This window comes from Chrysochloris asiatica, unplaced genomic scaffold (assembly GCF_000296735.1).
Source record: "Chrysochloris asiatica unplaced genomic scaffold, ChrAsi1.0 scaffold00055, whole genome shotgun sequence".
In the NCBI taxonomy this organism is placed as follows: domain Eukaryota; kingdom Metazoa; phylum Chordata; class Mammalia; order Afrosoricida; family Chrysochloridae; genus Chrysochloris; species Chrysochloris asiatica.
In genome coordinates this window covers 4,671,417-4,691,420 of record NW_006408573.1, presented here as the reverse complement: position 1 = coordinate 4,691,420, position 20,004 = coordinate 4,671,417, and the positions used below count along the sequence as shown (strand labels likewise).

General features: G+C 40.6%; 1 protein-coding gene across 1 annotated transcript in view; it reads right to left on the bottom strand.

Moving 5' to 3' along the window:
• The window catches only part of LPCAT2 (lysophosphatidylcholine acyltransferase 2), a 133,743-nt gene that overhangs the window by 42,620 nt on the left and 71,119 nt on the right, over window positions 1-20,004 (bottom strand). Inside the window, exons 9-11 of the mRNA XM_006863526.1 lie at window positions 16,740-16,822; window positions 9,978-10,103; window positions 8,167-8,320 (exon numbers count right to left, since the gene is read on the bottom strand). Of these exons, the coding sequence (XP_006863588.1) occupies window positions 8,167-8,320; window positions 9,978-10,103; window positions 16,740-16,822 (363 nt within the window). The remainder of the gene's footprint in view (window positions 1-8,166; window positions 8,321-9,977; window positions 10,104-16,739; window positions 16,823-20,004) is intronic.

Below are 20,004 nucleotides of genomic sequence, written 5' to 3'. Positions count from 1 at the left end.
TATTACAAAACTTCTACCTTTACAGTTGTGACAGTGGCAATTAGTCATTATAACAATTACTCACTGAATCATAAGAATCAGCCCCATCTCTTTTCACCAGACCCATCTAGATAAGATTAAAACTATTCAGTGGTGATTATATCTTCCCCCACACACTCTGAAACTGATTTCCCTCCTGAAACCTTGTAAGCCAGTCATTTTGTGCATTTATAGCTCCCCACCCCGCCATTTTAGGTAGCCAATGTCTAAGCTGCCAGACCCTACCAACCTGTATACTGAGGGGATAGGCTTGATTCTTGATGTGAAGACTCCTTCCTCTTAGCTGCTATTTTGAGCTACTACATCCTTAAATATAGGTTAAGTTCATCAAATTGTAGATATTTACAGTTGGTCCCTTTATCAGATTTCTGTATCTTCGTCTAGTTGAGCTCTGATCATTAAGTCATCGAAGCTAGGTCAAATAGGTTCTATCTGCAAATTTGGGTGTTCTTATGCATTTCTCCCTACTTCATATCAGCTGGAGGCAGCACTCTCAGCTCTAGCCCTCCGTGGCTAGACTAATGTCCACGGGCTCAGGAGTTCCCAAGTCTCCTCAAACTTTGGACCAACCAGCCCTTTCTCTTCTCTCTCTCGTCTCAAAGGTTAACAGGAAGTCATCTCGAGTCTATGGAACATGGTCAAACTCAGCCCGTATCTTCATTATTGACTTTCCCCAACTTCTACTCACATGTAAACCAATGCAGCAGGCTAATTTTTAAGTTGACAATTTTGTATGGCTCATAAATGATATTATAAATTTTGGTAGAAAAAAGGTTCCCTACCTCTGAAGTCCTGGTGTGGCACTGTGGGTTAATGCACTGGACTACAAAGTCGGTTTGAATCACAAGGTCGGCGGTTCAAGCTCACCAGTCGCTTCTCGGAAACCCTGTACAGGGTCGCTATAAGTCGGAACTGATTTGACAGCACTTAGAACAACCACCACTCCTGGTCTACATGAACGAATCATGCCATCATCAACCTGAGACCAGAAGAATTAGATGGTCCTGGGGAACCACTAATGACCGTTCTGATCAGGGCCACAGCGGACAGATCCTCATAGAAGAGGACAAAAATATAGAAAATATAAAAATTGTTAAAAACATACAAACAATTTTTAAAAATCCAGACTTACTGGACCAGTTGAGACTAAAGCACTCACTAGAGGCTACTGCCCTGAACCAAAAATACCCCTTGAAGTCACTTTTCAGCTAAATAACAGATTGACTCATTAAATAAAGAACATTATCAGTGAGTACTGCACTCTTTTAAAAATTCATCTATATGAGACCAAATCGTCAACAATTACTCTAAAGCAAAGATGAAAGGGAAAAGGCACGCGGAGACCAGATTACTAGAAACATCCAGAATTGCATTAATAAAGATGTTCATGCATTGTGAAAAATGCAACAATTTGTGTTGTTGTTTAGGGGCAGTCTGGTCGATTCTGACTCTTAGTGACCTTGTGCACAACAGAACGAAACACAAGCCAGTCCTGCATCATTCTCACAATTATTGTTAAGCTTTAACCCAATGTTGCTGCCACTGTGCCAATCCATTTTGTTGGGGGGTTCCCTATTTTTTGCTGCCCTTCCACTTTACCTAGCATGATGTTCTTCTCCAGGGACTGGCACCTCCTGACAATATGCCTAACATATGAGAGAGCAAGTCTTCCTATCCTGGCTTTGAAGGAGCATTCTAGCTGTACTTCTTCTAACACAAATTAATTTGTTCTTTTGGCAGTCCACGGTCCTTTTAATATTCTCCTCAAACACCATAACTCAAATGTATCAATTCTTCTAGTCTTCCTTACTCACTGTCCAACTTTCACATGCATATGAGGTTATTGAAAATACCATGGCTTGGGTTAGGTGCACCTTAGTTCTCAGACTTACATCTTTGCTCTTCAACATGATAAAGAAGTCTTGTGCAACAAATGTGCTTCACACAATATGTGTTTGATTTCTTGACAGCTGCTTCATGACTGTTGATAATAGATTCAAGCAAAATGAAGTCTTTGACAACTTCAATCTTTTCTCCATTTGTCATGATGTTATTTATTGCTCCCGTAAGGATTTACAGTGGTGAGGATTTCTGCTTTATTTACATTGAGGTGCAACCCATATAAAAGGCAGTGGTCTTTGATCTTCATCAGTATTTTAAATCCTCTTCATTTTCAGCAAGCAGTTGTATCATCTGCAACTCCAATCATAACATCATCACAACTCAAATCCTGATGCCACATTCTTCTTAATATTATCCAGTTCATTGGATTATTTGCTCAGCATACACACTGAATATGTATGGTGAAAGAATACAACCCTGGCCCACACCTTTCCTGATTTTAAACCATTCAGTTCTGTTTGAACAATTGCCACTTGGTCTATGTGTATGTTCCTCATATGAGTCTATGAGTTGTCTGGAATACTCATTCTCCTCAATGTGATCCACAGCTTGTTATGATCCACACAGTTGAAAGACTTTGCATAGTCAATAAAGCACAGATAAATACTATTTCTAGTATTTTCTGCTTTCAGCCAAGATATCGCTCATTCCACGTCCTCAACTGAATCTGGCTAGAACCTCTGGAAGCTCCCTGTCAGTGTCCTGTTGCAACTGTTTTTGAATTATCTTTAGCAAAATTTTCCTTGCACGTGATACGTATATTATTTCCATATTCTTTTGGGTCAACTCTCTTTGGAATGGGCACAAATATGGGTTTCTTACAATTAGTTGACCAGGTAAGCTGTCTTCCACATTTCTTGGCATAGTTGAGTGAGTGCCTCCAGGGCTGCCTCAGTTTGCTGAAAATTTCAAATAGTATTCCATCAATTTCCAGAGTCTTATTTTTTGCCAATGCCTTCAACGTACCTTGAACTCTTTCCTTCAATACCATTGCGCTTGGTTATATGTTATCTTTTGAACAGTTGAACATTGACCATTCCTTTTTGGTACAGTGACTGTGCATTCCTTCCATCTTCATTTGATGCTTTCTACGTCATTCAATATCTTTCCCAAAGAATCCTTCAGTATTACAAGTTGAGACTTCAATTTTTTCTTCAGTTCTTTCAGCTTGAGAAATGCTGAATGTGTTCTTTTTTTTTTTTTGGTTTTCTAACTCCAGATCTTTGCACATTTCACTATAATATTTAACTGTCTGCCTTCTTAATGACCTTTTGCTTTCTTCCTGTATGATGTTTTTGATGTCATTCCACAACTCCTCTGTTCTTCTGTCGTTAATGTCTAATGCATCCAATTTGCTCTTGAGGTACTCTCTAAATTCAGGTGGGATACGTTCAAGATCATATTTTAGCTTTTGTGGAATTGTTTTCATTTTTTTCAACTTCAGTCTGGATTTGCATGTAAGCAATTGATGGTCTGTTACACATTCTGTTCCTGGCCTTGTTTTGGCTGATGATATGGAACTTTTCTACTGTCTTTTTCGACAGATGTAATCAATTTTATTTCTGTGTAATGGTGAAGTCCATGTGTAAAAGGATGAGTCAAAAATTATTCACCGTCTGGTTAAATTAAAATGCCCGTCTATGTCCATGGCTGATGACAACACTGAACATGCATGTGAAATAATTCTGTGGAATAGATGAGTGACAGTGGATTATGTGGCAAGTCATCTGTAAACCAATCATCGCTCTGCCTATGAAACAATCCATGAAAGACTTGGTTTTCAAAATGTTTGTATGAGATGGGCATTAAAACAACTCTGGACGAGCATAAACAGAAGTATTCAGATGCTGGCAAACAAAACTCGGACCAATACTCAAAGGTAAAAGTTTCTTTAAAAAAAATCATTATTGGTGATGAGCATGGATTCATTATTATGAGTCTAAGAGTAAACAGCAGAGAATGGAATAAAAACATCATCACTCGCCGAGGAAGAAAAAGTTCAAAAGTCAACAGGAAAATTGATTCTTAAAATTTTCTGGGATTCTCAAGAGCCAGGATTGGAACAGTATCAGGAAAATGGTTCAACAATTAACAGTGCTCATTACAGTGAGATCCTCACTAAAGAGCTGAAGCCTAAACTTGTGATTCAAAGTAGAGGACTGCTACCCAAGGGTGTTATAATCTTGCATCACAATGCGTGTCCACACATGTCTTCCCACACTGTTGAGACTCTCGAAAAACTTTATGACGTGTTAAAGCATCCACTCTATGCTCCATTGGCCTTTCATCTGTTTGGTCCCCTGAAAGCAGCCCTTTGAAGATGAAGGTTCATCTCTGATGAAGAAGTGAAGACAGTAGTACATTCTTGGCTCACAGCTCAGCCTCAAATATATTTTTTTTAACAAGGGAATAAAATAGCTGGTTGACAGGTGGACAAAGTGTATTGAAAAGCAAGGATATTATATCGAAAAATGACGTATTTGTCTTTTTAAGAATTGCTGAAAATTTTCTATAGCCAAAGTGTGGATAATTTTCTACTTTTATGTTGTTGTTTTACAAAAAAGGTTATTTGCAATGAATAAGTCATTGGTCTTGTAAAATTCTATCATGATATCTCTAGCATCATTTCTACCACCAAGACCATATTTTCCAACTACCGATCCTTTCTCTTTGTTTCCATCCTTTGCATTCCAATAACCAGTAATGATCAATACATCTTGATTACACGTTTGATCCATTTTCAGACTGAAGAAGTTGGAAGAATTATTTAATTTCATCATTACTGGGTTTAGCGGTTGGTGCATAAACTTGAATAACTGTGGTATGTATTATTAATAGGTCTTCCTTGTAGGTGCCTGAATATTATCCTATCACAGACAGCATTGTACTTCAAGATGGATCTTGAAATATTCTTTTTGATGATGAATGCGACGCCATTCTTTTTCAACTTGTCATTTCCAGCAGAGTAAACCATGTGATTGTTAGATTCAAAATGGCCAGTATCAGTTCATTTCAGCTCTCTAATGCCTAGGATATCGATGTTTATGTGTACTATTTCATTTCTGACACCTTCCAATTTTCCTAGATTAATACTTTGTACATTCCTTGCTCCAATTATTAATGGATGTTTTCAGCTGTGTCTCCTCATTTTGAGTTGTGCCCCATCAGCAAATGAAGGTCCTGAAAGTTTTACTCCATTCGCGTCATCACGGTCAAACCTTCTTTGAGGAGGCAACTCTTCCCTAGTCATATTTTGAGTGCCTTCCAAATAGCGGGGCTCATCTCCCTGCACTGTATCAGACAATGACCTGGAGCTAGTCTTCATGCTTCAATAGTCAATACTCAGGTGCTCTCTGACACTGTTTTACTTCTGCTCATAAGGTTTTCAGTGGCTAAACATTTGGAAGTAGTCTGTCTGTTTCCTCCTTGTCTCAGTCTGGAAGTTCAGCTAAAAGCTGTCCACCAGGGGTGACCCTGCTGGTATTTAAAATACCGATGGCATAGCTTGCAGCATCACAGCAACATGTAAGCCACCACAGCACAATAATGGACAGATGAGTGGTGGAATAATTGTGCAGTAATTGTTAAATGGGAACCTAACTTGTTATGTCAAATTTCACCTTACACACACTAAACATTTTTTTTTTAAAGTCTTCACTATACTTTATGATGGTACCACTACAATGATACATTATAATTTAATGGATAAAAGGTTATTTGTACACTGCAAGCAAGCACAGATGAGAGAGGCCCAGACACTACCTATAGGAGAAAGTTGCTTAACAGCATCTTATTAAATAATAGTTCATTTATGCGATCACATAAATTATCTGGAACATTAGTGCTTATGGGAAAGAAAAAAAGAAGTTCTGTCCTGATTTCCATCACCACACTAGTTCTATGCAAAGTATCATTTTCCAGTGGTTAATAGAGAACAAGCTGGAAATTCGGTGCCAGTCAAAATAGTCAACCCACTCCAACCTATCTCTCCCATGGATTACAATGAAAACCTCTGAAGGAAAAAGCAGTTACTTGTGGGCAAAATACCTTAGCCGGAGGAACAGGGAGGAAAGTCAAAACTTGAAGGACAACCAGTAAGATAGTGAAACTGTGTGGTGCTGAAGACGGTAGAATGTTATCCTAAAATTGTTGAAAGAAAAAACAAAACAAAACAACTTTTAACCCAGAATACTCTATACAGCAAAGGTATCCTTCAGATATGAAAGCAAAATAAAAACATTCTCAGATGAGGAAAACCTAAGAGAATTAGCCACCAAAAGACTTGCACTAAAATAAATGTCATAGGAAGGTTCTAATGGCTGAAAAGAAATGGTACTTGGAACTTCAGGAATGAAGGCAGAGCAAAGTGAAAACATAGACATCTGGGCAAATATAACAGATTATTTGTCTCTTCTTAAATCCTTTATGACTGTTGAAAGCAAAAACTATGCCAGTGGTTTTCAATATATGTAGATGTAATAATACAATGGGAAAAATAACATTAAGGGGTAACTCAGGAAACAAAGTACAACACAGGGTAAGTTGTTGTTGTTAGATGCCATCGAGTCAATATCGACTTATAGTGACCCTATGCACAACAGAACGAAACACTGCCTGGTCCTGGGCTAATGTCACAATTGTTGCCACACTTGAGTTCATTGATGCTGCCACTTGGCCAATCCATTTCGCTGGGGGTCTTCCTCTTTTTCTCTGACCCTCCACCTTACCCAACATGGTATCCTTCTGCAGCGACTGGCCCCTCCTGACAATATGTCTGAAGTATGAGAGACGAAGTCTGGTCATCCTGGCCTCCAAGGAGCACTCTGGCTGCACTACTTCCAACACAGATCTGTTTGTTCTTTTGGCAGCCCATGGTACTTTAAATATTCTCCTCCAATACCATAACTCAAATGCATCAATTCTTCTACAATCTTCCTTATTCACTGTCCAGCTTTCGCATACATATGAGGATATTGAAAATACCATGGCTTGGGTCAGGCACACCTTCGTCCTCAAGCTGACATCTTTGCTCTTCAACACTTTAAAAAAGTCTGTGCAGCAGATTTGCTTAAAGCAATACGTCGTTTAATTTCTTGACTGCTGCTTCCATGAGTGTTGATGGTTGATCCAAGGAAAATGAAGTGTTTGACAACTTCAGTGTTTTCTCCATTGGTAAGAATGTTGTTTATTGGCCCAGTGGTGAGGATTTTTGTTTTCTTGACATTGAGATGCAATCCATACCGAAGGCTGTGGTCTTTAATCTTCATCAGTATGTAGTTTAAGTCCTCTACACTTTCAGCAAGCAAAATTGTACCATCTGCATATCACAGGTTGTTAATGAGTCTTCCTCTAATCCTGATGCCACGTTTTTCTTCATATAACTCAGCTTCTCAGAACATTTGCTCAGCATACAGGTTGAATAAGTATGGTGAAAGAATACAACCCTGTCTCACACCTTTCCTGATTTTAAACCATTTAGTTTTCCTGCGTTCTGTTTGAACAACTGTTTCTGGGTCTATGTACGGGTTCCTCATGAACGAACACAATTAAGTGTTCTGGAATACTCATACTTTGCAATATTGTCTATAGCTTGTCATGATCCACACAATCGAAAGCCTTTGCGTAGTCAATAAAGCACAGGTAAACATCTTTCTGGTATTCTCTGTTTCAGTCAAGATCCACCTGGATGATATCCCTTGTTCCAAGTCCTCTTCTGAATCCAGCTTGAACTTCTGGAAGTTCTCTGTCAGTGTATGGTTGCAGCCATTTCTGTATCTGCCACCACCCTACCCCACCCCACCCTCTGCCCAGGTAGGTAAAGGGTCCTATTTGGTTGCAAGGATTCAAGGTTTTATTTTAACTTGTAAAAAAATAACTCTAAATAAACTTCAAAAAGTTAGTTGTATTTATTGTAACTCTAGAGCAACCACTTAAAAATAATACAAAGCCAAAATGCCAATCGATAAATTAAAATGGAATATTAAAGAAATGTTTTTTTAAACCAAGGAATTCAGAGGAGACAAACAAAAACAATACAATGACAGCCCTCAGTCCAACCAGGCAACACCACATACATACATACAACATTACTGTAACTGAGGAAAACAGTAACTCAACTGTGGGCCTAGCGTTCTAACACTGACCTAATGCCTGCTGTAATGAGTTACGTTCTGTGGAGACTACCAGTACAGGTGCTTGTATGTTTACAATTAAATTTTAACATACCCTGTCGAAGAGTGCAAAAAGTTGTTTCAAGACATCTGAAACCGGCAATTTTAGATACTCCGCAAATTCTTCAATTCCAATCCTTCCCCCTTTTGAGGAACTGGCGATAGATGCATATTCATCCAAATGCTTACGAATTCCATCCCAATCTAACCTAAACAAAGAAAAAAACAGAAACCTGTTATTAGTGCTTTATGTTCACACAGATATTTTATGAACATTGTTTTATTAATTTATCTAAAGAGAAAATAGTTGGTGTTAAACTTGAAAAGGAATATGAAATAGGCATTTTAAACTACGTATTGAATATGCATGTAAGCATTTAAGTCTTAAATTAATCATCCCAAGTATCTGACAGGAATAAAGGTACCTCAATGTTGTGGAATAATAAATGACTCATGAGAAGAAAATAAGAAATCAAATTTTAATCTAAGTACTATACCAACTCCTCAATTATTGACCATCTAAAAATCTACCATCTGACTATTTTGCACATTAACAAAGTGGTGGGCATGGTGGCAGCAGATGCAAAGCATTTCCTCCCTGCAGGAGGGTTTCCAGGCAGTTTTTGGGAAACAGACCTTTTTGTCCTGCACCGGAAGCTGGGCTCCCTCAAGCAGGTGGGCAGTGGCACCACATCTAGCTGCCTCAGGATGAATGTATAAAAATAGCACTAAGCCAGCTAAGTACTGGTGTGGCGCTGTGGATTAATACATTGGACTGTAAAATTGGTTTGAATCACAAGGTTGGTGGTTCAAGCCCACCAGCGGCTCCTCAGAAAACTTATACAGGGTCACTACGGATTGGAACTGACTCGATGGCACTTAACAACAACATGCCAGCGGGCACCTGTTTTGGGTTTCTAGCTCCTGTATGGCCTGAGGTCCTTCAGCTCAACATTGCTGTGAGGTGTGAAGGGAGGAAAGAGGGGGGAAAAAGTAGGCATTTGAGAGTGTTTGGGAGAAGTAAGTGTGAGATTCAGTACATCACAAAGTGAGTGGAAGTGGGCCTGGCATGTGGCCCTGCTACCAGCGGCCTCAATGACTCTGGGACGGAGACCAGATGAACTGTACTAAGAGGGGGATGTTTACATCCTATGGTCCAAAGGCAATGTTTTACAAGGTTTCGACAAGATCTTAAAAACACACAGCAGGATTTTTGCCTGTTTTTTTGTTTGCTTTAAATTGGGCACCTACTTGAGGAAACGCAGTGGGCCTAGAGTATTTAATAGAAATACTGGTGGTGCAATGAGTAGATGCTCAGCTGCTGACCAAAAGGTTGACGGTTCAAATCCACCACAGAGAAATGCTCCCTCCATAAGGATTACAGTCAAGAAAAACCCTACTGGGCAGTTCTATTTCGTCATATGGGGTTGCCATGAGTTGGAATTGATTCAATGGCACCAAATAACAATAACAGAGTCTTTAAAATTCAGTCATGGTCAGAAATGTTACTATTCAAGTAAATTCGGATTTCACAAGTGAGGTTCTGCTTACCACAACATACCAGCATCATCTAATTAAACTATCCTCTTCTAAGGAGTACCTGAGTGGCGCAAATGGCTAATGTCCTCAGGCGTTTGGTTCCACTTGCAGGTGCTGTGGAACAGAAGCCTGATGATTTACTTCTGAGAACAGCCACTGAAAACTCTATGGAGCCCAGTTCTACTCTGACATAACCCTGGCTTCCCTGACAAATGCCATGTGAGTCTTAAAGCTCAGCATTAATAAAGCAAGAGAAAAGAAACATACAGGATTTCAGACCTCTGCTGGACATCTATAGGAAAGTGTAGTCATTTGAAATGTACTTACTTCAATTTCCGGCTAATTTTAGTAAATTCCACCAACCCAGCTTCCATAGGCAATGTTAGCTGTCCTGCTGAAATCATCAATCTACAATCTTCATAGGTGTGATCTGTTACTGGTATTCTCAGAGCACTAAAAGTATTAAAAAGGAAACGTAAACGTAGTGCTTAAGACATGTAATGTTTTTTCATTGGGCTTGAACTGGTCAGCAAGCAACAGTAGATGAAAAGGATTTACTACTTTTTCAACCAGTCACTGGTTTTTTTATTCCCTAAAAAGATTGATTTCTCTACTTTGTCACTGATTTACTGTGCCCTGAGTTAATCTCCTTAGGCCCACTTGCTTTTGTCTTTCTTGGTTCAATCTTGGTATGTGCTCTAACTATAACTAAATAAATAGCTGACTTTAGTCTCACGGAAACTAATTATAAAGTACATTTAACCTAAGTCTAAGTTTTCTCATCTGTACATAGGAGTAATGCTTACTGTGTGTAAGGACACACTAAGAAGGTGAATGAAGTACATGGCCACACAAGCAATCCATCTATACAAACCTCTGGCCATATGTGTACTCTGATTTTTAAAAACTGGAAATCATTTTCATGCTACATATCAATCTTCTGGAAATGTTTCTTCCAATCCTAAATGGCTTCCCTCCTCAAAGGAGAGCTTAACCTCCACTATTCACCTTTCGTCCCCCAGACCTGGTGATAGTGAACTCGATTTGAAAAAGCATTTAATAATATGCAGTAAGACAAAAGCAAAGACACTGAGTACCAAGAAGAAAAGCTGCACAGATCATAAAATCATTTCTTGAAGGTCTCACTTCACTAGATTTTGATTTCCCATTATTCAGTGAAAATCATAAAATCAGGTTTGCAACTATACTTGATTTTGTCGAATCAATGCTAGCAACATAAGTTCGGAAAACTGCAATCAGAATTAAAACATTTTATATATATATATAATTAGGTTGTTTTTGATGAATAAATATTTTGGCCTAAGGACACATAAGATGGAAAATAAAAATAAAAAAATATCCCAGGAATTGTCATTGTAAATAGTATCACATAATAGTTTGGGCTTTGGTAATGGACATGTGGGTTTCGGTCCCAGCCCAGACACTCGGTATCTAGTCTGATCTTGGGCAAACTACTGACCCCTCTGAGTTTCAGTCTCCTCAGTTACGTCATAGAGCTGCTATGAGGAGTATGTCAGATAACACGAGTAAAAAGCTAGGGTGCAGTGAATTACTTAGTCTGATGCTTCTAGATATGGTCTACATAACTTTCAACAAACAACTGCATAGGAATATGCAAATGTGAGGGGCTTGTGGTCCACCAAGGGAATTGGACAGTTTACTAATAACGCCTGGCCTCCACCTCAGAGGATTCCGTTTGGGGCAGCTGCTCCTGATCTTAATTCTCAATCCTCTTCCCTTGTGAAGTTAGAGGAGGTCAGAAGCTACCCCAGGCCCCTTTTATAGTTGGTGTCAGGAGTGAGAGTGGCTACAAACACTCTAGATTCACAGACTATGGAATGTCGTAAGAGCTAATGAAAGGGAGTGGAAAGAGAAACGAAATTTTTTGAAACTTGATTCTTAGATGGTTACTTTGGTGGTTGTTACCTGTAATTCCTGTTATGTTGCAGTCTCAGGGGAAAATGTTTTATCTGGAACAAAAGCCAGACTTCTTAAATAAGATAACTGATGGGGGCAACGGTCTACTGGTTTCGCCCAGCCAGAGGCCCAAGCCCATAGGCATTTGAGTGGGAAGATAGTCAAGGTGTGAAGAAGAAAAGATGAAACTGGAATGTTTTAAGAAGGTTTATGTGTTTATTTGAATGGACTATGTTGTTGTTGTTGTTATGTGCTGTGGAGTCGGTTCTGACTCATAGCGACCCTATACAGGGTTTCCGAGGCCGTAAATCTTACGGGAGCAGAACGCCTCATCTTTCTCCTGCAGAGCAGCTGGCAGTTGTTGTTAGGTGACCTCTATTCATTTCTAACTCATAGTGACCCTCTGTACAACAGGATGAAACACTGCCCAGTCCTGAGCCAACCTCATAATTGTTATATTTGAGCCTATTGTTTCAGCCACTGTGTCAATCTCGTTGAAGGTCTTTCTCTTTCTCACAGACCCTTCACTTTACCAAGTACGGTGTTCTCCAGGGATTGGTCCCTCCTTGTAACATGCCCAAAGGAAGTGAGACCATCGTGACTTCTGAGGTGCAATCCAGCTGCACTTCTTCCAAATTAGATTTATTATTCGGATAGTCCATGGTACAGTCAATATTCTTTGTCAACACCATAACTTAAATGCATCAATTCTTCTCCAGTCTTCCTTATTCATTGTCCAGCTTTTGCATGCTATTATGTGGTTGAAAATACCATGGCTTGGGTCAGACACATCTTAGTTCTCAGAGTGTCATCTTTGCTCTTTAACACCTAACAAAATCTGTTGCAGCAGATTTGTCCAATGCAATACGTTTTTCGATTTCTTGACTGCTGCTTCCATGATTGCTGATTGTGGATCCAACTATAATGAAATCCTTAACAACCCCACACTTTTCTCCATTTATCATGATGCTATTTATTGGTTAAATTTTGAGGATTTTGTTTTCTTTACAATGAGGTGCAATCCATACTGAAGGCTGGATTCTTTGATTTTCATCAGTAGGAGTTTCAAGCCCTCTTCACTTCTAGCAAGGAAGGTTGTGTCATCTGTACATTGTAGGTTGTTAATGAATTTTTCTCTACTTTTGATGCTTCCTAAAAGATTCAATATTTTCCCCACAGAATCTTTCATTACTGAAAGCCAAGGCTTGAATTGAGAAATGCTGTGCTCTTTCCTTTTGGTTTTCTATCTCCAGATATTTGCACATTTCAGTATAATACTTTGTCTTCTTGAGCTGCCCTTTGAAATTTTCTGCTCAGCTCTTTCACGTCATCATTTCTTCTATTCGTTTGAGAGATTCTTGTTTATTCACAGGCTTCAGAGTCTTCTGACACCTACTATGGTTTTTCTCTCTCTTTCCTGTCTTTTTAATGACTGTTTGCTTTCTTCCTGAATGAGGTTCTCGTCTTCGATCATTAGTGCTCAATGTATCAAATCTGTTTCTGGGATTTGATCCTGTCTCTAAAGTCAGGATCGATATACTGATTTGACTCACATGGACTTGTTCTACGGAATCCTGGTGGCACTGTTGACTGCTAAACACAAGGCCGGTGACTTCACAGAAGAAAAATGAGGCTGTCTTTCTGCTTTTGTAAAATTTATAGTTTCAGAAACCCTATTGTTTTTGTTAAGTGCCATAGAGTTGGTTCTGACTCCTAGAGACCCTATATAGAGTTTCCAAGGAGATGGGTTTGAACCACTGACCTTGGGGTTAGCAGTCCACTACTTATTCTACAACGCGATCCCAGGACCCCAGGAAATCCTATATAGGGTCTCTAAGAGTCAGAATCAATTTTATGGACAGTGTGTGTGGTGGGGGGTGGGGGTGGGAGTTGAATTTGGGTTTGGACTCTTTAATTTTCTTCCGCTTCAGAATGAACTTACGTATGAGCAATTCATGGTCTGTTTCACAGTTGGCCCCGGCCTTGTTAAGGCTCACACTACTGAACTTCTCCACTGTCTCCTTCCACAGATGTAGCTGATTTCATCCCTTTGTATCTGTTTGGTAAGGTTCATGTGTATACTCAGTGCTTAGACTGTATGGGAGATATTAAACATTTCTTCCTGATGTTATTAACCATGGAGTTGTTAAGAACCATGGAGTTGGTTCCGAATCATAGTGACCCTGTACAGGGTTTCTGAAGCTGTAAATCTTTACGGGAGCAGAAAGCCTCATATTTCTCCTGCGGAACAGCTGGTAGTTTTGAACTGCAGCTCGATTCCTAACGACTACACTACCAGAGCTCCTTTCCTAGTGTTATAGCACACCTAAATGTATGATTGTTGTTGTTGTTAAGTGTCCTTGAGTGGGTTTTGACTCAAAGTGACCCTGTATAGGGTTTCTGAGGAGCAGCTGGTGGGTTTGAACTGCTGACCTTGTGCTGATCGTACAGCATCACACCAGGAGTCCAAATGTACGATAGAAATGAACATTGAATATAATAAATCATAGATAGCATGTACACTGTCTTCAGACAATACTTGATTGGCTGTGCTAAAAGGGGAACTAGGATTTGCCTGGAAGAAACACAGGCTGTTGGTTTGAATATAGTAGCCCTGTTTATAGACTATAGAGCCCCGGTGGCGCTGTAGGTTCAGTACTAGATTGCTAACCACAAGGTCAGCAGTTCCAATCCACCATGGAGCCCTGCCCAGATTCTTTCAGTCCAGAAACTTGCATTTGAAAAGGCAAACAGACCTACTGTGCACTGCTGAGAGAACTGGAGCATACATCTGAAGGAAGCACCTACAGCACAAACAACTGTTTTATAGGAAATGGAAGCAAATACTGTTGAATGATGATGCAGAGAGGAGACTGTAATCATTGCAATGAAATCAGGAGTATAAAACTGATATTCTCCCATGTAAACTATCACTTGATTCACAACAAAAACTTAAAAAATTAAAAAAAAAAAAAGACTGTTTTGCTTTTTTGAATTTTGAGCAAGTGGTTTACTGCTGGATGCAGAGAAGTAGGAAAAGGCTGTCCATCAGAACCTCATTCCAGAAGAACAGAGTTAAAGTGAGCTGGTGAGCAGACAGCCTGGGATGCTTGTTTGTGGTGACCACCTGAGTCCACCTGATGGATGGGAGTGAGGAGAGGCAGCAAATGAAGAGACAAGTTGAGGTTAGAAGTGATTGGCTGGCACCCGATGACCTAATTAATCCATGGAAGCTAGGGATAGGAAAAAGGGAGCGTATGGATTCCAAAGCTTATATGGCTGGTAGTTTTTAACAGATGTAGCTTGAATGGCTATGGACGAATTGACCAGAACTGGACTAGATGATTCTTCAGATCAAAAATAATGCTTGTTTCCCAGAGTACTTGTTTGATAGGTTTGGGCAATTTAGAAATTGGCTGTCTAAAACAAGGGGAGATAAAGGCATGGAGTGGCTGGCATACATGCTTTCATGGGTGTGCTTACATTTTAAATTATTTGGAGTTGGAAGTTAATCCTTTAAGTATGAAAGAGCCAGTGGCCAGATAGTGAAGGGGTGGCGTGTGGTGCACTGAATTACTTAGTATGACCCTTAAAACCACATAGTCTTTGTAACGCCCACCAAATGACTGGCTAGGAATATGCAAGTGAATGGTTGTTGCTGTAAAGTGCTATCGAGTCTGTTCCAACTCAGTGACTCTGAGAAGTGGCTTGTGGGTATGAACCACCAACCTTGAGGCTAGCAGTCCAGAACCCCAGGCAAATGGGTAGCTTGCTACCATTTGTACCATATAAATCAAGTACATGGCACCTTTGTGGGGGGTGGGATCATGCAAATAAGGAATATGGAGTCCTAATGAGGGGATTGGTCAGTTCTGCCATAGCATTAGGCTTCAAATGAAGCATCCCAACGGTGGAAAGGGAATCTCACTACCATCAGAAAGAAGAGCTAGAAGTGGAGCACATTCTTTGGATCCAAGCTCCCTGCGCTGAACCTCCTCAATCTAGGAGACAGACAGAGAGCTGTGACACCAGAGACGGCAAGAAACAGTGGTGGGGAAGTGTGGTGGGGAAGTGGTGGCAGCAGAACCAAGAGACGGGCAGGGGATGGCTCAATCAGCTTCCTGATTCACAGTACAAGACAGCCTAGGGGCAGGTGGCTTGCTGGTGGAGCCTTCAGGCTGAGGCTTACTACTGGGTTGGAGTGCCACTGGGCATTTGCTCCACAGAGCTAAAACAGAGTGCCTATAGGCACAGCTGAGAAGAGGCTGTCCTGAGTCATTTCTGATGCTGAATTATAACTAGTTACTTCCTTAAAGCACTTGAATGAGTCTTTGTGAGCTCGCGGTGACCACTGCTATGAATTATGGAGCCCAGCAGAGCAGTAGAGAGGGCCATAAGAGAGATGGTTGGTGTCAGAATTGGTATAAAGGTTGGAGGGTGGGGCCTGTCATGGGTGGTTGATGCTGATGATCTTTATTCTCTCCCCTCCCATCTTGTGTAGCTATATGAGGTGAGATGCTGCCCCACACCATTTTCACAAGGGCCTAGATAAGCACTGGACCAATCGAATCTATTAGCTGCTCTTTGGGAGGAAGATGAGGCTCTCTGATCTCATAAAGATTGACAGCTTCGGAAACCCTATACCCGGTCGCTATGAATGGGAACCGACTCGGTGGCACACAATCACCACCACCACCATATATTAAGCAAGGAGGCCTCGTGGCCCTGCAAATCCTGTCATTGTTTTTAATCATATTTTGGTAAGCCAAAATATCTGATCTAAATTCTCTCAGATCCTAGCACTCATGATTGGTTCTAACTTTAGGGCATAAGCTAACAGGAAGGCATAGGAAGAAAGAGGAAAAAACAGTACAGATGCAAATTTTGTAATTGGTTTAGAAACTAGACGAAGCAAGCATATCTAGGTACATGTATCAGCAGCATGTTAGGCTAAACAGTTCATCTTTTCTGAGAAGACAAAGGATCCTACTGTGAAAAACGATGACTTGCTTTCTCTTTCTATATGTTAAGGGACTGACCACATCCCTGGGCACAGTGGGCAATGTCATCCTCAGCAGAACACTAAGCTAAATGCCACTTACTAGTAATTTTTTAATTACTTACTGACTAGAAGGACATAGAGACACTTACTCTGCCATGATATTCCGCACTCTACTGGCAAAAAGGACAGGATCCCTCTTTTCTTCATCATTAGGGACTTGAACAGGCAAAAACTGAAAAGACAAATGTATCTCTCCATAACAATCCTTATGCCTAAAGCATTAAATGCTAAAGAATCAAATGAAAACGACCAGGAGCCCTGATGGTATAATGAAAGGTTAAGCACTTGCCTGCTAACTAAGAGGTTGGGAGTTTGAACCCATGCAGCAGCTCCATGGAAAAAAAGATCTGAAAATCTGCTTGTGTAAAGATTACAGCCTAGAAACCTTTCTGGAGCACTGGGGTCAGTATTAGTCAGAATCGACTTGATGGCACCTAACAACAACAGACACATCCTCCTCCTCATGATGTTAAATCCATACTGCCCCCAGCAGAGGCTGTAGGATGTGAAGGAAGAGCCTGCCTCCGAAGTCTGTAGCCAAATCCTGGTTCTGTTTGCATATGCCCAGCACAGTGGTTACGAGTCGGGCTGCAAACATCAAGGTCAGCGGTTCAAAACTACTAGCCATTCCACTGGAGAAAGATGAGGCTTTCTGTTCCCATAAAGATTTACAGCCTCAGAAACCCTAGGCAGGGACGCTGTGAATTGAAACTGACTCCACGACACACCATCACTCATACCAGTGGACCACTGAACTTTCTCTGGGTCTTCTGAATTCTAAAAGGAGGGCTGTGTGCCCTATGTCTCTGGATTGTTGTAGGGATGAAATGAACCAGTGTCTGAGAAGGAATTCTGAATGCTGTAAAGCTACTGAGATCTTATTCTTAGAGCTGCATTTTCCACTACTCACTATCCACTTATTAAAATGTCTATTTTTGTGTGAAAATGTTTATTTTTGTGTTTTATATATCTTCTCTATCCGTTCCAATGTCAACCATTTATTCTTATATATTTATATTTTTATCACTACCTCTAATTTTGAGTCTCAGCGTGGACTGCTAACCACAAGGTCGGCGGTTCAAATCCACCAGCTGTTTCTCAGAAACCCTATACAGGTCACTATGACATGGTAGCACAGCAACACGAATCTAATTTTGTTTTGTTATTTTTTTCTGACAGTTTTTCCTGTCCTTATTTTTATTTATAGTTTTCCTACATAACACAAGTTTGGTGTCACATTCAAATCAATGCATATGTTGTGATTACCATATATAAACCCACTGTCATTGAGTATTCTGACTAATAGTGACCCTATATAGGGATTGTTGGAAGTTGTGTGCTGTGGAGTTGGTTCCAACTCATAGCAACCCCTTATAGGGTTTCCAAGGGTGTAAATCTTTACGGGAGCAGAAAGCCTCATTTTTCTCCCATGGAGCAACTGGTAGTTTCAAACTGCTGACCCTGAGGTTAGCAGCTCAACTCGTAACCATTACACTTATCTTTCTCCTGTGGAGAGGCTGGTGGGTTTGAACTGCCAACATCATGGTTAGCAGCTCAGTGCTTATCCTACAGCGCTATTCCTGCTCTAAAGGAGACCACAGTTTAATAGGGAAGACCTGTATCAATAACCCCATATGCTAAGTAACTTACTCCTTATTTCTCCCAATTACAGATGGGGCTTAAAAGCCTAATTAGCTTGTCCAAGTTCAGATCGGTCACACACCTGACTCAGTTCAAGGTCTTTCAGATTCTAAAGCTCCTGTGTTCCCCACTAACCCATCCTTCCTGGAATATGAGAGCGATAGGGAGGAAATGATGGATTTTGTCAGGGGGCAGGAAAAAGCAGCATCCACCTTTCCCCAAACAAAGGCCACTTGAATCTTGAATTTTAAGAATAACTATGATTTCTCTAATTCATAAACAAAACCCAAGCCCACTATTGTGAGCTGGTTCTGACTCACAGTGTCCTACAGGACACATTAAAACTGCCCCTTCGGGTTTATAGAACCAAACAGCTACATCTTTCTACCGCAGAGCAGTTGGTGAGTAGGAACTGCTGCCTTTGTGGTTAGCACTTTGCTTACAAAACAAACCTATGCACTTTAATCACTGTTCCACCAGGACTCCTGTTTCACTAATAGAAGAACTAGTTACTTAATTAGCACTATGAACATGCACCAGGCTGAGTGCTTTATATGTGTTATTTTGTTTCATTTCATTAAGCCTCCCCCATTTTAATCAAAAGAAATTGTGGTTCAGAAAGACTTACCCAAGAGTGCCTCGCTCAATTCCATTAGAAAAATATAGCTTTACAAAACCAAACTCACTACCATCAAGCCAATTGTGGCTCAGGTAGCATAGTGGTTACGAATCGGGCTGTGAAGCGCAGGGTCACAAGTTCGAAACTACCAACTGTTCCACAGAAGAAAGATGAGACTTTCTGCCTCCCATAAAGATTCATAGCCTTGGAACCCCTGTTACAGGGTCACTAAGAGTCTGAACCAACTCCACGGCACATAACCACCACCACCCACAGGGTTTCCGAGACTATGAATCTTTAAGGGAACAGATAGCCTCATCTTTCTCCCAAGGAGTGGCTTGTGGATCTGAACTGCTGACCTCGCAGTTAGCAGCCCAACACTTACCCTACAGCACCACCAGTACTCCAACAGAGCTTGGAGTCCTGGTGTGGTACTGTAGACTAAGTACTGGATCACAAGATCAATCTGAACATTTCCAAAGGATAAATAAAGTATGAGGTCCAAAAGGCGGGCTTGATGGCAGATAGGGTAGAGGTACAATGAAGTTCAACATCAACAATACCACAGAATACCAGGTGAAGTGGGTTCAAGGCAGAGCTCCAAAACTTTGAACCACAGAGGTAGGAATATTTTTAAAGTTTGAAGGCTTAAAGCTAGTGGAACTTGTAGTGGAAGTAAGAAATTGCGTACTTTTGAATCTGCCCATCTTGGCTGCCTAGAGCCGACAACTTGGGCAAGAGCAAATGGAAAGACTAAGCAGAGGAACAGACCCACCAAGGAATAACGCCATGGGGACCTCGGAGCCAAGTTGGATAATACACTTTGTCGGTTTTGCTCTGATCTGATTTTCTTTGTTTTTTTGTTTTTGGTATCTGTTCACTGTTTGCGCACCTCCATTCTGGTGACTAGAAGGGGTGACTGACAACTGACAGAATGGACACCCACCACTGGTGGGTTCTTCTGCCATGCATGTGCACAAATACTCTCAGCCCAAGAGCTGGCCCTGAACTGTTCTTTAATAAGGAAAAGGCCAGACCAAGGGGTGTGGAGAGGGAAAGAGAGTTTACAAAACAGGCTGAAAATGAAATTAAAT